Source organism: Anomaloglossus baeobatrachus, chromosome 1, assembly GCF_048569485.1.
Source record: "Anomaloglossus baeobatrachus isolate aAnoBae1 chromosome 1, aAnoBae1.hap1, whole genome shotgun sequence".
Taxonomy (NCBI): Eukaryota; Metazoa; Chordata; class Amphibia; order Anura; family Aromobatidae; genus Anomaloglossus; species Anomaloglossus baeobatrachus.
The window spans coordinates 811,489,751-811,507,825 of NC_134353.1; the positions used below are offsets into that span (position 1 = coordinate 811,489,751).

The 18,075-nt window shown below is 45.7% G+C and overlaps 1 protein-coding gene across 19 annotated transcripts in view; it reads right to left on the reverse strand.

Annotated features, from left to right (window-relative positions):
• The window catches only part of PPIP5K2 (diphosphoinositol pentakisphosphate kinase 2), a 215,561-nt gene that overhangs the window by 5,690 nt on the left and 191,796 nt on the right, over positions 1-18,075 (reverse strand). For 10 of the 19 annotated variants that reach the window (XM_075325052.1, XM_075325042.1, XM_075325038.1 and 7 more), the window contains 3 exons: positions 2,730-2,849; positions 2,145-2,207; positions 1,178-1,324 (listed from right to left, as the gene is read on the reverse strand). In XM_075325052.1, the coding sequence (XP_075181167.1) occupies positions 1,178-1,324; positions 2,145-2,207; positions 2,730-2,849 (330 nt within the window). The remainder of the gene's footprint in view (positions 1-1,177; positions 1,325-2,144; positions 2,208-2,729; positions 2,850-18,075) is intronic. The other 9 variants (XM_075325053.1, XM_075325051.1, XM_075325037.1 and 6 more) reach the window with 3 other exon arrangements.

The window sequence follows — 18,075 nt, forward strand, 5'->3', positions numbered from 1 at the left end:
GACATACCATTTTATAAGTGTGCAGGCTGTGACTAGTCATGCCAACTTGTCTACTACCCTAACCCCTTAAGGACAAAGCAATTTTTTGTTTATACCCTTTCTTTTTTTTCTCCCCCATCTTTAAAGAGCCATATTTTTTTTTATTTTCCCGCTGACAAAGCCATATGAGGTCTTGTTTTTTTGAGTGGGGCTTAGCTGTACTTTGAATGACACCCTTCATTTTATGATATGATTTACTGGAAAATGGGAAAAAAAAAAGTCAAGTGAAAAAGTAAAATTAACCAGGAAATATGATTGTCCTAGGTCAGTGTGATTACGACAACAGCAAAACTGCATTTTTTTTTATATTTTTTTTTAAGTGGTGAAAAATTTGGTAAAGAAATACAACAGAAAATTAGCTTGAGTTGTCGTTTTCCAATACCTGTAACATTTTTATTTATCGGTCCATGTAGCTGTGTGGGATAATTTTTTTTTGTGTAGTGACTAATGATGGGCGACTGTGCTAAGCCCTCGATCAAATAGCAGGTAATTGTAGAGCTTGACCGAATATCGCGGTTGTTTGGATGTATCAGTCATGAAATGTCAAACAATGCACAGGATTGCTTCACTGCATGACGTGTGCAGGCACCCCATGGACCCATGGAGAGCCACTTGCAGTCATTGAATGGCTCTCACAGGGGGGTAAGAAGCGATTTGGGATGCAGTGTGTCCATAAAAATAAAGTCCCTCCTTCCACCCGAAAATGCTCTGCTTACGGCTAGGTGTATGTAGACAGAAACTCAAACTGCCCAATCATTGACTTCCATTATACTCATTACTTGAGTCGAGCCGAGCCGCTAAGGGTATCTGGTCTGCTCGATTTGAGTATCATAGTGCTCAATCATTTTGACTACGATTATTGTACTGCTCGCCCATCATTAGTAGTGACCCGATGTTGTTATTGATACTATTTTATGGTATATACAACCCTTTGATCATTTCTTAATTTTTTTTTTTGTGGTGTTGCGGCAACCTAAAACTTGCAATTTGGGAATTTTCTATTTCTTTTCTCATTAAAGAGTTTAAAGATTTAATCAACCTCAAGCTTGTAGGCCCATCCTACCTATTTTACAGTTGCATAACAACATTTATAACTCATATAACAAGTAAAAAATAATAATAAAAACAAAAAACGTACAAGGTGAAGTTGTTGGGGTATCCAGGAAACATTCAATTGAAGGTGCTGCAATGGCAGCAAGGAATTCATCCACTTGCTTTAAAGACAAGGAGTTGTGAAGAGTCTCTAAGGGGCATATGGAAGGCACCATGGAGTACAACTCAAATCCTGTAAGAAAAAACACAAATATGTCTAAAGAGTGACACTAAAAGTCTATAAAATGTAAAGAAAGGCTTTTCGGAAAATGTAAAACCATTAAAAATAAAATAAAAACAACTCTTGCTACTAAAACGCCACAGTAACATCACCTCTAGTTAAAAACAACATAAAACACATCATAGCCTATGCCAAGTCATTCCGAACAAAGCTTCCAACTATTGCAAGATACTTACCGGTACATCTGCTAATACTAAAATTGCATCAAAACCACAACACAATACATTTCCATAAAAAGTAAAAAAAATAAAATAAAATGTGGAAGAACCACGGTAAATCTAAAGAATTCTCATGGAGGTATCTCCATGTTATTAGTGATCTACCTACTCAAGGAGTAAAAAGGCAGCCTTAGATGGAACTAAAAAAACAAATTTAGCTTTTTATATATTTATTTTTTATATTTAAAAAGCCCTTTTTAAACATCATAAAAAAAAGATTAACTGGTCCAAAACAAATTAATAGCCCCATAAAAAGAACAGTGTGTAAAATAACACATTACACAGTGTTAAAGGAAAAAATATGACAATCATAATTTAGAGAATTGTATTGATGCCGATGTTGAATGTATTTTTGGCAGCTGAAAAATTACATTTAGCCATATACAAAAATGACAAAAAAAAAAAAAAAAGCTTGCTGCTTGAGAAACATTTTTTTGTGAAATGTTAAAGCCAATGAGCAAAGGACAAAAATGGTATTCGCATCCTGTGTTTGGAAACCAAAGGAAAGAAAAAAAATGAAGCATGGGGGTATCATTAAAATTAACAAAACATACCATTGGTTGGGTGTCGAGCAAATGAGATAGAAAACCTTTTAACAGCAGAGCTGCGTGTGGCGTCTAAGAAAGAGAAAAAGAGTACCTGAAATTCATAAAAGCTACCAAATAAAAAGGAAGAAGAAAGGAAAAAGAAATAGGAAGAGAAGAGAGTCCCCGTGAGTTGGAACTTGTTAAAATCCAGCAGCATGCAGTGCCACCACAGCAAAGACACTTGGCTTAAAAGAGGAAACCCTTTAGGATGCTTTTTGTGAAATCCTCAGAATTCCAGAAGAAAGCTGGCTACTTTGGTTTTAGCCGTTTAAATTGGAGTCAGAAAAAAAAAATTAAATTATTTACATTTTGTAAAAAAAAAAAAAGAAGAACCAAAAAGTTTACAAAAATTGCCGATTGAAACTTTTATTTTTTATAAAGGATTTTATTAGTTTTTCAAACTTCCACAATTGGGGGAAAATAAAAAAAAAAATAAAAGGCAAAGGGAAAAAAAAATAAATAAATCAAAACACACCAAAAGTGTGCGTGCCATACTCCGCTCAGAGGCGCAGCCTTTGCACAAAACCAGTGTGTGTGTGAATTTGCACATACCATCTATGCAGCCAGAAGTAGTCAGCTTTTTACGATGAGCACGAGCATAATCCAGTAGGTTAGGTGCACTTGAAGAGGCCCCCAGCACAGAAGTACTAAAGAGACCCGCGCAGTGAGACCCTAGTGAGAGTTAGAGAAAATACAGCAACCTAGTGTACCTCCATTCATAAGTGACGCATGCAGCATGCAATATAGTTTTCATTTGGCACCACACTGAACACAAGAACTGGCATTGTTACAGGTAGAATATAAAACGCATCCTCCATAGAGTATCCTGTGCCATCTTCTGATCAATCTAATTTTTTTTTGTTCATTTTATTTGTCATTATATTTGAAGACACATTATGGTTAAGGGAAAAAATAGTAGTACAGAGGGATTGGAGGCCTCACTACATTTTAAAAACTATCAAATTATTTGCTCCATGTTCTGTACTCAGAGGTTCTCTAGGAATAGAAAAAAAAAAATAGGTCGTAAATAAAATTTCAGAATTCCTTTAGTTAACAAAACATGTTTGTTTCATCTAAACAGCTCATCGCTATAGTACATCAAAATAAACACTGTGGTGTTACAGACAAATATATCCTAGAATATCATGTGCAGTAGGAATCTCCACCACCTCCATTCATGTGAAGGAAGAGGGGTTCTTAGATTATTCTGGTCTAATACTGGAGGTACTAAAGGGGTGTTAAAGCTGAGAAGAGACTGTTGACACTGCTGGCCACCCTGATTCTGATCTTATAGTGGAGATACCTGAGCTGTTGAAATAGGAAGAGGGTGCTCACACTGCTGTGCACCCTGCCTTTATGAATGTTGAGCAGCTAATGTGACCTAGAGATAACATACCATATACGGTCAAGCTATCCCTAGGTCACAGCAGCCACTGAGCATTCAGAAAGGCAGGATGAACAACAATGTGAACAGCCTCTTCTTACCTCAGCACCCCTAGTATCTTAAGCATCAGATCACAAAGACAAAATGGTCAGCAGTGTGAGCAGCCTCTTCCTACATTAGCACCCCTGGCATCTAAAGAATCAGATCACAAAGACAAGGTGGACAGCAGTGTGAGAAGCCTCTTCCTACCTTAGCACCCCTGGTAGCTCCAGGATCAAATCACACACACACAGGGTGGACAGCCTCTTCTAACCTCAGCACCCCTGATATCCCCAGTATCAGATCACATAAACAAGGTGGACAACAGTGTAAGCAGCCTCCTCTTACCTCAGCACCCCTGTGCTATCTCCAGTACAGTATTAAATCAGAACATCCACTGGCAGGATATCTACTTGCACACTAAGGAAGATGTGGCGCTTCCTACTACACATGCTCACAGGCTACTGCTCTATTAAAAAAGTAGCACAGATTTCTGTCAGTGTAACAAGACTGCAGCCATTGAAAATCTACTATAGCAATTACCGTATCTTACGAGATACAATATGTGATCTGATAACTAAAGGTATTTACAAATGTATTTATGAAGAATTTTTCTATACCTGGAAAGCCTCTTTTAGGGATAATTTAAAGTGCATTGCTTTATGTGCAACCCTGAGTGTCTTGTACTGTCTTCTAAGCTTAGCATGATTCCTTGTAAGAGTAGCAGACTATAGCTGACGTCATATGCTAAATGGATGACCGATACATGGCATTTCAAATATGTTTGCATTCTTGGCTCATATATCTGTAAAAACCATAACCTAAATGGAAGGTAATCTTATCGGTGAGTAAAGCTATTCTGGGAAGACAAAACACCTGACAAAGAGGTTTTCTAACATATTCTAACTATATTATAGTTGGCATAATAATACTAACAACTATACAATGGTGTTCCACTGACTGCTCCTGACTGCTGCAGCCCATCACTGGCTTTAGGCCTGGCCCGAGGTCAGTGATTAGGTGCAGCAGGCAGGGGACGTCATCACATTTGGTACCAGCAGAAACAACAGAAGTGGCAAGGAGTAAGTTATGCTTATTTCTTCGTTTTAAAGCAGAACTGCACAATATACGACCCGCCAAAGGATGTTGTGCATCCCACGGAGAACTCGGCTGCTCCGGTTGTCATCTTCATATATTCAGCTGTATTCATGAGTGGGGCAAGGTGTGGGGAAACATTATGTAGCGGTGTGGGGGACATTATAGTGAGGTGATTGTGAACCGTATGTAGCGGTGTGAGGGAATATTATGGTGCATAGTGGGGAAACATGGAACAGTGCAGGAAAACATTATGGAGTGGTGCGAGGAAACAGTATGGAGCAGTGCAGGTGTGGGGGGGGGCATTATGGAGCAGTGCAGGGGAACATATGGAGCAGTGCAGGTGTGGGGGGGGACATTATGGAGCAGTGCAGGGTGCAGGGGAACATATGGAGCAGTGCAGGTGTGGGGGGGGACATTATGGAGCAGTGCAGGTGTGGGGGGGGACATTATGGAGCAGTGCAGGTGTGGGGGGGGGCATTATGGAGCAGTGCAGGGTGCGGGGGAACATATGGAGCAGTGCAGGTGTGGGGGGGGGACATTATGGAGCAGTGCAGGATGCGGGGGAACATTATGGAGCAGTGCAGGATGCGGGGGAACATTATGGAGCAGTGGAGGGTGCGGGGGAACATTATGGAGCAGTGCAGGGTGCGGGGGAACATTATGGAGCAATGCAGGGTGCGGGGGAACATTATGGAGCAGTGCAGGGTGCGGGGGAACATTATGGAGCAGTGTAGGGTGCGGGAGAACATTATAGAGCAGTGCAGGGTGCGGGGGAACATTATGGAGCAGTGCAGGGTGCGGGGGAACATTATGGAGCAGTGCAGGGTGTGGGGGGGAACATTATGGAGCAGTGCAGGGTGCGGGGGAACATTATGGAGCAGTGCAGGGTGTGGGGGGGAACATTATGGAGCAGTGCAGGGTGGGGAGGGGAACATTATGGAGCAGTGCAGGGTGCGGGGGAACATTATGGAGCAGTGCAGGGTGCGGGGGAACATTATGGAGCAGTGTAGGGTGCGGGGGAACATTATGGAGCAGTGCAGGGTGCGGGGGAACATTATGGAGCAGTGCAGGGTGCGGGGGAACATTATGGAGCAGTGCAGGGTGTGGGGGGGAACATTATGGAGCAGTGCAGGGTGTGGGGGGGAACATAATGGAGCAGTGCAGGGTGCGGGGGAACATTATGGAGCAGTGCAGGGTGCGGGGGAACATTATGGAGCAGTGTAGGGTGCGGGGGAACATTATAGAGCAGTGCAGGGTGCGGGGGAACATTATGGAGCAGTGCAGGGTGCGGGGGAACATTATGGAGCAGTGCAGGGTGCGGGGGAACATTATGGAGCAGTGTAGGGTGCGGGGGAACATTATGGAGCAGTGCAGGGTGTGGGGGGAATATTATGGAGCAGTGCAGGGTGTGGGGGGGAACATTATGGAGCAGTGCACAGTGTGGAGAACATTATGGAGCGATTTAGCATAGTGGGAATATTTTGTGCAGGAAGCACATTGAGGGTCAATTACTTACTTAGGGGCGCAGCATAGGAGATGTATTTATTCATGCCATAGTATAATGCTACTTTTATTTTTTAAGAGCACCATGGTGGATTGTGATGGAAGAATAGAGAAAAAGGAAGTCTGCAGAGATTGGCGGTGGATGTGAAATGTCATCATGGTGTTGGTACTATGACGAAAGGGTTGGAGACAAAAAGGGTGGGAATGACTCCAATCAAAGAGGTCACCTTTAAGGTACCTGGATGTAAAGGATTATTTGTGATACTGACTACATATCATCTGTATTGTAGTTCATGTACGGTTCGATGACTAATAACTCCCAGTATCCCCTATCCATTATTATGGAAATACTGGGAGTTACAAGTTCATGTGATAAATTGTATCATGGGGCTTAATTGATCACTTTACTAAGCTTGGTGATGTATTCCTGTACTGACGATGGTTTTGATCATGTAGGAATCCATAAAGTGCTTAATTTTAAAACTTCAAAAACCTCAAAACATAGTTTTAAGATTATGAGGAAGATTAGTTGAGTTTCTGCTCCAAAAACTCAGGGTAAGTTGGGGGCGTTCAAACAGATTTTGAGCAGAAACTCCTTCTCAAATACTCAAAACTTGGTTGTGCTGATGTATTAATGGAAGTACACATTTACATTTCTTGTTTTGCAGCTGTTCAGATTGGTTCAGTATGACAATGTGGCCCTTGGACTAAAAAACATTGTGCACCCCTGTTTTATAGCATTACCTACTATAAGGGCAATTATAAAAAATCATGTAAAGCAAACCAACCTTAAAATGTGTTGTAATATATTACCAGACTAAAAAAACATTTATATAAAGGTTACACAGTATTTATTCAGTTCTCCTGAATATCCCCAAAAGGAGGGAGAAAGGCCAGTTGGCAAGTTTGATGTCTATATGCCGAAACCTTTTGTTCTTAGGGGAAACCGCCAGTAAGGCTAGTTTCACACTTGCGTTGAACAGCATCCGTTGCATTGCGTTGTGTTACGGATGCGTTGCATATTTTGGCACAACGGATCGTACAAAACAACGGCAAGCTTTTTTTTTTTTATTTTTTTTTCTTCTTTACAGTTTTACCGGCAGTAGACTATTGTGAACGATCAGCTGATCACCCAGCGGCCGGGCGCTCAGCTGAGTGCTCTCACATGCCAGCTGCTGGGCGCTCAGCTGAGCGCTCTCATATGCCGGCTGCTCAGCTGACAGCTCTCACATGCCGGCTGCTCGGCGCTCAGCTGAATGTTCGGCCACCGAGAGACAAAATAAAGTTTGTGATTTAAAAAAAAAATAATAAATAAAAAAAATGAGCATGCGCAGTGAAAGAGGATTCCGCCACTCAAAAAATGTTACATGCTGCGTTCCTTCCGCCCGGCGGAAGCAACGCAGCGTCGGACAGCGGAAGCAACGCAGGTACTTTTGGCACAATCCGTCATCCATACAAGTCTATGGGAAACTGCGGAATCCATTAACGGATTCCGCTGTTTTCCAAAAGGGCGGATTGTGACTGAAGGTAATTAACGCAAGTGTGAAAGTACCCCAAGATTACGCCCCATTTCAGATTATGTACAAGTGTATTATCAGCTGGGAATCTGTCACATTGCACAACTTTAATGAATGAACACTATGCACTTAAAAACCGAAAGCAATGAAACCAAAAAGTGGAAAATCCCTTTAAAAAAGGTGTTTTTTCAGGAATGTTTCTTTTTTTTAACACCTAATATGCTCCCATTTAGTAAGCTCCCACTTGGACAGGTGACTAGAAGAGCATGTCATAATAGAAACATTCAATGACGTGCTCCTGTGATTTCCGAACAGGGCAGATGCTTTGTCCAGCACCGGTGCAGACCTCCAAAGCGGCCAGCCCTGGATCCAGGGGGTACTGGACAGGGAGTATAACACGGTTTATTATTTTGAATCCATAAGTGCATGAAAAAAAGAAGGGAATTTTGTTTACTTACCGTAAATTCCTTTTCTTCTAGCTCCAATTGGGAGACCCAGACAATTGGGTGTATAGCTATTGCCTCTGGAGGCCACACAAAGTATTACACTTAAAAGTGTAAGGCCCCTCCCCTTCTGGCTATACACCCCCAGTGGGATCACTGGCTCACCAGTTTTAGTGCCAAAGCAAGAAGGAGGAAAGCCAATAACTGGTTTAAAGACCAATTCAATCCGAGGAAACATCGGAGAACTGAACCATACCACATGAACAACATGTGTACCCGAAAAAACAGAAAAACCCCGAGAAAACAGGGCGGGTGCTGGGTCTCCCAATTGGAGCTAGAAGAAAAGGAATTTACGGTAAGTAAACAAAATTCCCTTCTTCTTTGTCGCTCCATTGGGAGACCCAGACAATTGGGATGTCCAAAAGCAATCCCTGGGTGGGTAAAAGAATACCTCATGATAGGGCCGTCAACGGCCCTCTCCTACAGGTGGCCAACCGCCGCCTGAATGACTTATCTACCTAGGCTGGCGTCTGCCGAAGCGTAGGTATGCATCTGATAATGCTTGGTAAAAGTAAGTAGACTCGACCAGGTGGGTGCCTGACACACCTGCTGAGCCGTAGCCTGGTGCCGTAATGCCCAGGATGCACCCACGGCTCTGGTAGAATGGGCCTTCGGCCTTGAGAGAACCAGAAGCCCAGGGGAACTGTAGGTTTCAAGAATTGGTTCCTCGAGCCCCCGAGCAAGGGTGGATCTGGAAGCTTGCGACTGTTTACGCCGACCAGCGACAAGGACAAAGAGTGCATCCGGGTGGCGCAGGAGCGCCATGCGGGAAGTAGAACCTGAGTGCTCTCACCAGAACCAACAGATGCAAATCTTTCTGAAATTGATGGACTGGACGAGGACACAAAGAAGGTGAGGTGATATCCTGATTGATATGAAAATGGGATACCACCTTAGGGAGAAATTCCGGAACCGGACGCAGAACTACCCTGTCCTGGTGAAGGACCAGGAAGGGAGTTTGTATGAGAGCGTTGCTAGCTCGGAAACTCTCCTAAGAGACGAGACCGTTACTAGAAGGCCACTTCCCGTGAAAAACGGGAAGGGAGACATCCTTCAAAGGCTCGAAAGGCGGCATCTGGAGAGCAATTAGAACCTTGTTCAGATCTCAGGGCTCTAACGGCCGCTTGTACGGAGTGCTGAGAAGACAAACTCCCCGTAGGAACGTGCGTACCTGAGGAAGTCGTCGTTTCTGAAAAAATACAGATAGCGCTGAGACTTGTCCCTAAAGGGAACTGAGCGACAACCCATTTTCCTACCTAGATTGCAGGAAGGAAGGAAACATAGACGATGCAACCGGCCAGGGAGAAACACCCTGCGCCGAGCACCGAGATAAGAACATCTTCCACGTCCTGTGGTCAATCTTGGCGGACGTTGGTATGCTAGCCTGTCTCATGGTGGCAACCACGTCCTGAGGTGATCCTGACGACACTAGGTTCCAGGACTCAATGCCACACCATCCGGTTGAGGGCCGTAGAATTCAAATGGAAGAATGGCCCTTGAGACAGCCAGTCTGATTGGTCTGGTAGTGCCCCCGGTTAGCCTACCGTGAGGCACCACAGAACCGAGTACCACAACATCCTCGGCCAATTTGTAGCGACGAGGATGGCGCGGCCGCAGTCGGTCTTGATCTAGCGCAGTACTCTGGGCAACAATGCCAGAGGTGGCACCTAAGGTAGCTGGAACTGCGACCAATGCTGAACTAAGGCGTTTGCCGCCAGAGCTCGATGATTGTGAAACCGTGCCATGAAGCTGGCACATTGTTGTTGTGCCGTGACGCCATTAGATCGACGTCCGGCTGTCTTCCACCCACATCAGAACCTGCCGGACTTCCTGGAAGGCTTGCCGGTTGCGCGTTCTTCCTTGGTGGTTGATGTATGCCACCGCTGTGGAGCTGTCCGACTGAAGTCGGATATGCTTGCTTTCCAGCCGCTGTTGGAAGGATTGTAGGGCAAGATACACTGCTCTGTGTTCAAGAACATTGATCTGAAGAGTGGACGTCTTGCTGAGTCCACGTACCCTGAGCGCTGTAGTGGAGAAAAACTGCTCCCCACCCTGATAGACTCGCGTCTGTCGTAACTATCGCCCAGGACGGGGATAGGAAGGACCTTCTTTTTGACCAAGAGGTGAGAAGAAGCCACCACCGTAGAGATTCCTTGGCCGCCTGAGAAAGAACGACGACTCTGTTGAGGGACGTCGACTCCTCGTCCCATTGGCGGAGAATGTCCCATTGTAGTGGACGCAGTAAAACTGCGCGAAAGGAACTGCCTCCATTGCTACCATCTTACGTAGGAAGTGCATGAGGCGTCTCAATGTGTGCGACTGGTTCTTAAAGAAGAGCTTGCAGCCCGTAGTGAATGCTGTTTGTCTAGCGGCAGCTTCACTATCGCTGAGAGAGTAAGAAACTCTATGCCTAGAATGTTATCGATAGGGTCGGGGTCGGATCTGACTTTAAAAAGTTGATGATCCACCCAAAACTCTAGAGAGTCTCCAGCGCAACGTTCGGGCAGTGTTGGCATGTTTCCTAAGAGAGTGCCTTGACAAGTAGATCGTCTAAATACGGGACCACAGAGTGACCCTGAGAGTGCAGGACTGTGACTACTGCTGCCCTGACCTTGGCGAAGACCAGTTGGACTGTCGCTAGCCGGAAGGTAGAGCTACGAACCGAGGGTGTTCGTCTCCTATAACGAAGCGTAGAAACGCTAGTGCTCTGGATCAATCGGCACGTGTGGATAAGCATCCTTGATGCCTAATGATGCTAGGAAATATCCTTGGGACCTTGAGGCGATGACATGGCGGAGGGATTCCATCCGGAACCGCCTGGTGTCCACGAGCTTGCTGAGCATTTTTAGATCCAGAACGGGACGGAACGGCCCGTTGTTATAGGTACCGCAAAGAATTTGGGGTAAAAACCGTGACCTTGTTCCTGAAGAGGAACGGGGGTCATCACTCTTTCTGCCTATAGAGTGCACCCTGTTTGCAGAAGAGCAGCGGCCCGGCCGGGAGGTGGAGAAATTCTGAAGAATCGAGTTGGAGGACGAGAAGTGAGCTCTATCCTGTACCCGTGAGACAGAATGTCTCACACTCAATGGTCATTGACCTATGGCAGCTAAATATCGCCAAGACGGGAGAGCCTGCTACCGACCGAGGCCGCAAGTCATGAGGAAGCCGCCTTGGAAGCGGGTTTTCAGACTGTCGCTTTTTTGGGCGAGACTGAGCCCGCTAAGAATCTTAGCTCCTCTGATCCTTTTGAGTCCACATTGGACGAGGAAAAATGGGACCTGCCCGAGCCTCGAAAAGGCCGAAAACCCCGACTGCCTCTTGCTCTGTTGGGGTTTGTTGTGTCCGGGCTGAGGAAAGGATGAATCCTTACCCCTGGACTGTTTGATGGTTACATCCAACGCTCACCAAACAGTCGGTCAGCAGAAAAAGGCAACTGGTTAAGCAACCTTTTTTGGAAGCAGAATCTGCCTTCCATTCACTTAACGAGCAGACCAGGCTCTGCTTAAAAACACGGAGTAGCGGAGGCTACCGCCGCACGGTTCGCAGAGTCCAGGACAACCTGAATCGCGTAAGAAACAAATGCAGACATTTGAGAGGTTAAGGATGCCACCTGCGGCACAGATGTACGTGTAACCGTGTCAATCTGTGTAAGACAAGCTGAAATAGCTTGGAGTGCCCCAAGGGAGAGAATGCCGGAGCCAACGGTGCGCCGACAGCCTCATAGATGGCTTTCGACCAGAGATCCATCTGTCTGTCAGTGGCATCTTTGAGTTTGCAGTTCCATCTCCCACTGCAACTATGGATCTAGCTACAAGCCTGGAGATTGGAGGATGCCGCTCGGGACATTGGGTCCAGTCCTTGACCAAGTCAGGGGACAGGGATAACGTGTATCCTAAGCCGTTTGGAGAAGCGCATATCTGGATAAGCGTGGTGTTCCTGGACTGCCTCTCTGAAGGCAGAGTGGTCCAGAAAAATACGTGAAGCTGACTCCTCCACTGGAGGAGCTGTGAGAAATAACCCACATTCTATAGATGGACGCTATAAGATTATTTACTATGGCGTCACAATCAGGTGTATCCAGATTGAGAGCGGTCTCAGGATCAGAATCCTGAGCCGCTACTTCCGCCTCATTACACAGCGAGTCGTTCTGTTAGGACCCTGATGAAACCGAGGCCGCTCATAGCGAGCCCACTTAGGCTGTCTGGGACTGACGTCCGTGCAGAGCCGTGACTCTGGGATGCGTGTGACATTCCCGGAGCTGTTAGTTATTCACACTGAGGGGGGCCATGGATCAATGATTCAACAGTGCCCATATTGTGAGAGACATGTCCGGACTGCTAGGCTTCTAGTATCATAGCCATAGTCTCAGAAAAACTGTCAGTAAATACTGCAGACACCGTCCTCATCCCCTGGCCATTAGTGCATACAATGGGAGTCTATGTACCTGCCGGCCGTATAGCCGTACATGCTGTACCAGCTGTATAGAAAAACATGTGGTTCTGCACCTTTGTTTTACACAGAGAATATGCTGATAACTCCTCCGCATAATCCAGGAGGGTATATACAACGTGCGACCAAACAGTGCAATGTATATAGTACAAGCATATCTATAAGTGCACTTCTGCACTAGTGGGGTTAGCACCACAGGTGCTGCTTAACGCCTGTTACAGCGATTGTGTGACTATCAGAATGCCAGGGTCTTCCACACTTGTCTCTGTATCGTACAGAAACTGACACTAATGGCTGCAGGCTTCCTTGTAGAGAAGGAAGCCGTGGGCGTGCCTGAGAAAGTGCGGGAATCCGGATTCACAGTGCACACAGTGAGAGGGGTGGAGTATGCAAAACATACTCCAGCTCTCAGCTCTGCTCTATGCAGCGTCACGCCCCTACCCTGACTGTCAGGGCTGTGGGCGGTAACGAAGGGAGACTAGGCCCAGAAGCCGGGGACTCGAGTTAACAGCGCGGCCGCCGTAAAAGCGCGGGCCGCGCTGAAGTCCCCGGCGCACCACAAGTGCCAGCCGCGCCGCAGTTCCAGCGGCCGGCGCGACCGATTCATAGAAGTGGCCAGCGTCCCGCCCCTCTCCTGACTGGCAGGTCTGGGGGCGGGAACGAACGGAAGCAGGCCGCAAAAGCCGGGGACTCTAGTTATCAGCGCGGCCGCCGTAAAAGCGCGGGCCGCGCTGAAGTCCCCGGCGCACCACAAGTGCCAGCCGCGCCGCTGCCAGCGGCCGGCGCGACCGATTCCTGGAAGTGGCCAGCGTCCCGCCCCTCTCCTGACTGGCAGGTCTGGGGGCGGGAACGAACGGAAGCAGGCCGCAAAAGCCGGGGACTCTAGTTATCAGCGCGGCCGCCGTAAAAGCGCAGGCCGCGCTGAAGTCCCCGGCGCACTACAAGTGCCAGCCGCGCCGCAGTCCCAGCGGCCGGCGCGACCAATTCCCATAAGTGAGCCTGCTTCAGCCAAGCTGAATGAGGCCATGGCACAGGCGCCGCAGCGCTGATGTCCCCCGGCGCACTACAACACCCAGCATGCTGCGGTGTGAGCGCCAAATGCACGGGGACACAGAGTACCTTGAGGAAGCAGGGCCATGTCCCTGATGTACTCCGCTCCATCCAGCATCTTCTCCAGGGGCTGTAGATGGAGCACGGTCTCAGTGCCTGGAGACCGGTAAATCCCACTTCACCCAGAGCCCTGTAAAAAGGGATGGGGAAGGAATCAGCATGTGGGCTCCTGCCGCCGTACCCGCAATGGGTACCTCAACCTTACAAACACCTCCGACATACAGTGGGGTGAGAAGGGAGCATGCTGGGGACACTATATGTGTCCTCTTTTCTTCCATCCGACATAGTCAGCAGCTGCTGCTGACTAAAAAGTGGAGCTATGCGTGGATGTGTTGCCTCCTTCGCACAAAGCACAAAACTGGTGAGCCAGTGATCCCACTGGGGGTGTATAGCCAGAAGGGGAGGGGCCTTACACTTTTAAGTGTAATACTTTGTGTGGCCTCCAGAGGCAATAGCTATACACCCAATTGTCTGGGTCTCCCAATGGAGCGACAAAGAAATGTATTTAATTGGAAAACCCCTTTAAGTGCCCCAATACTTTTGTTCGTATGGTGTATAAATGTAAATATATAAAAGCAATTTCACTTAACACTTTTTTTCAGGCGATACATGATGTCTTTTAAGCAGTTTCCATAAGATAAGTCATCAATAACAGATTGTTTAGGGTCAGACAGCCCCTTGATCAGATGTTTTCAGCTTCCACAGCCACTGGATTGTAGAGCCAAACAGCAGGAGCTTCAGTTTACTATGTAGTGGATGCTCCTTTGTGCTAAAAATCAGCTGCTATTCACTTCAATAGGAGCTGAACTCCAGAAGCGGGGAAAGGCCACTGCACATTGAAAAGAGCTCTGCTATTTAGCTCTACTGTCATCCAATGGCTGTAGAAGCTGAAAACAGCTGATCAGTAATGTTGCCGGGTGGTGGACTCCCAAGGACCTGATATTGATGATCTTTCTTAAAAGATAGGTCATCAAAAAAAATAAGTCTGGAAAACACCTCTTAAAATCCAATGGTGCCAATAATGCTGACCACAACTATAGGTTACATTCTATTGTTGAAAAGCACTTAAACAAGACCGTAAAAAAAAAAAAATAAAATGTTGCATATTTACTTTCCTATTAAGGAGTGTTTTTGTTTTCCATGATGGTCATGAAAAGCCTAATGTTACAACATTAAATTAATAGAAAAACTATTACTGCTGCCGTCTGGAAGTTCTTAGATGCTGTTCATGTCTATAGTCACCATGACAGGGTGCTGCAGATCCACCCCTTATTAAATTGAATAGTGGCAGTGGTCACGATAGCTTTGAATGAGCTGCTGCATTTCGGTAGCATCCAAGAACTTACAGATGATGCCGCAAGTGCCGCATGTCACACCCCAACAAGTAAAGTGATGGCCAAACTCTTTAAATGGAACCTGTCACCAGTTTTTTGCCCTATAATCTGCAGCTACCACCAGTGGGCTCTTATATACAACATTCTAAAAAGCTGTATATAAGAGCCCAGACCGCTGTGTAAAACATAAAAAACACTTTAAAATACTCACCTAAACCGGTCACAGCGGTGGATGTGGCTCAAATGAGCGTCTACGTCCTCCGCTGTCGGCGCCTCCTCTTTCGGCCATCTTCGTCCTTCTGAAGCTTGTGTGCATGATGCGTCTACGTCATACACACTCACCGGTCCCGCACAGGCGCACTACAATACTTTGATCTGCGGATGCTCAGGACCTGAATGCCGGCGAGGGTGTATGAGGTCGGACGCATCATGCACCGTGGCTTCAGAACATAGAGGACAAAGATGGCGGAAAGAGGAGGCGCCGGAACCGAAGGACGAAGACGCCCATTTGAACCGCAGCGACCGGTTTAGGTTAGTGTTTTTTTAAGTGTTTTTTATGTTCTACATAGCTGTCTGGGCTCTTATATACAGCATGTTATAATGCTGTATATAAGAGCCAACTGGTGGTGGCCGCAGCTTATAGGGCAAACTGGTGACAGGTTCCCTTAACAGATGCCTGTATTAGGGCTCATTCACACGTCAGTTTTCCACGTACGAATATTATGTGTTTTCCTAGATAGCAATCATACCTATGATCATATACAAAGCTTTTCGCAGGTCAGTGATCTTTTGCAGCCAGTAGTCCATGCACAAGACATGTCCAATATTGGTCCCAGCGTCTTGCTTAAATTCAGCAATGAAAGTCAATGGGCCCATAAATTCAGACAGAAGTTGGATGCCATCCACATGCCGCCCGCTTTTCACTAAAGGTGGAGAATTTTTTTTTTTTTTTTAATCAGTGAAAAAAATGATGAAACTGACTAAATTCTGATGAAACTTTAAAACTTAAATAACTGATAAAGCACAGTCGTTTTTCTTGGACGTAAAAAATGATGTCTGATTGAGACCTTAGCCCTAATTACTTAATTTTTAAAAACTAAGTTTAACAGTCCCTGCTGTCACCTGACTAGTCCGGGATCGCAGTTAATCAGTGGCACTGCACATGCCTACAGCAGTGTAACTGACATATTGGTGTGTGTGTGTGTGTGTGTGTGTGTGTGTGTGTGTGTGTGTGTGGAGAACAGGGGGGGAGGTGAAGAGAGACGGGTCTTCTCCTCCCTGCTCTTCCTATACGCACACACCTTCCTAAGTTCCAAATTTACGCAAACGTTTTAGGAATAACAGCTTTAAATATTTAAAATCCAACTAAAACACATTACTGAGCAGTAATATAAATATATATCACAGTATATACTGAGTTCCAAATTATTATGCAAAAATTTTTTTTTAATATTTTCCTAAATTAACTTTATGAATTGCAGTCATTGTTATTTTCCAGTCATCTACTATTCGAGTATAATTGAAATGTTTTTTATACAACTGCCTATGAAAACAGTATATCTTTAAAAATAATAAACTCAAAATGCACTCAAAATGCATGTTCCAAATTATTATGCACAGCAGAGTTTTCAACCTTTTTATTTTTTTTTTGAAAAACAAAATGGTCAATTGTGAAATTATAAGCATTATCAGCGTATTACAAAATGAAATCAAACAGTTTTAAAGTCAAAACTTAAATCTAGGTGGTTAGATTTGCACATAGGACCCCTTGTTTGAAAGAAGCTTCTGAACTCTCTCATCCATTGAATTTGTCAGTTTTTTGATGGTTTGTGCTTCAATTGTTTTGCATGTGGACAGTATACCCTCCCAGAGCTGTTGCTTAGATGTGAACTGCCTCCCGCTATCAGAGACACTCCTTTTGATGATGCTCCAGAGGTTCTCAATGGGGTTGAGGTCAGGGTAAGATGGTGGCCACACCATAGGTATGTCCTCTTTTATGCCCATAGCAGCCAGAGATGCAGATGTTATTTGCAACATGAGACGGTGCATTATCATGCAAGAAAATGATCTTGCTGCGGAATGCACAGTTCTTCCTCTTGAACCATGGCAGGAAGTGCTGTTTTACAAACTCCACATAGATTATGGAGTTAATCTTTACCCCTTCAGGGATACTAAAGGGGCCGACAATCTCTCTCCCCATGATTCCAGCCCAAAACATTACTCCACCTCCTCCTTGTTGGCGCCTTAGCCGTGTGTTCATGGGGTGTCCCATCAACCAACCATCCTCCACTCCATCCATCTGGACCATCGAGCGTTGCACGGCACTTATCGGTGAACAAAACAGTTTGGAAGTCAGTCTTCATGTATCGTTTGGCCCACTGGAGCCGTTTCTGCTTGTGTGCAGTGGATAGAAGTGGTCGACAGGATGGCTTACGCACAGCTGCAAACCTCTGAAGGACCCTGCATCTTGTTGTTCGGGGGACGTTGGAGGCACCAGCAGCTTCAAAAACTTGTCTGCTGCTATGACAAGGCATTTTAGCAGCTGCTCTTTTAACCTGATGCAATTGCCTGTTGGAAAGAGTCTTCAATTTCTACTTATCAGCACGCACACGTGCGTGCTGTGAATCAGCTACATACTTCTTGATTGTGCGATGATCACGATGAAGTGTCTTGGCAATGTTGATTGTAGTCATGCCTTGACCTAAATCCTCCACAATTTGCTTCTCAGCAGCCGACACATCCTTTTTCTTCCCCATTTTGGCAAAAAATGTAGTCTGCTTAATAATGTGGAACAGCCTTTTTAAGTAGTCTTGCCTTTATTGGGACACACCTTCCAAACTAATGTGCACAGGTATCTGCAATTGCTTTCAGTGATATAAAGAGCCCTGACACACATCACCATCAATGAGTTTAAATGACACAAAAAATTTCTAACCTTTTCACTCCTAAACTCTTTTTGCA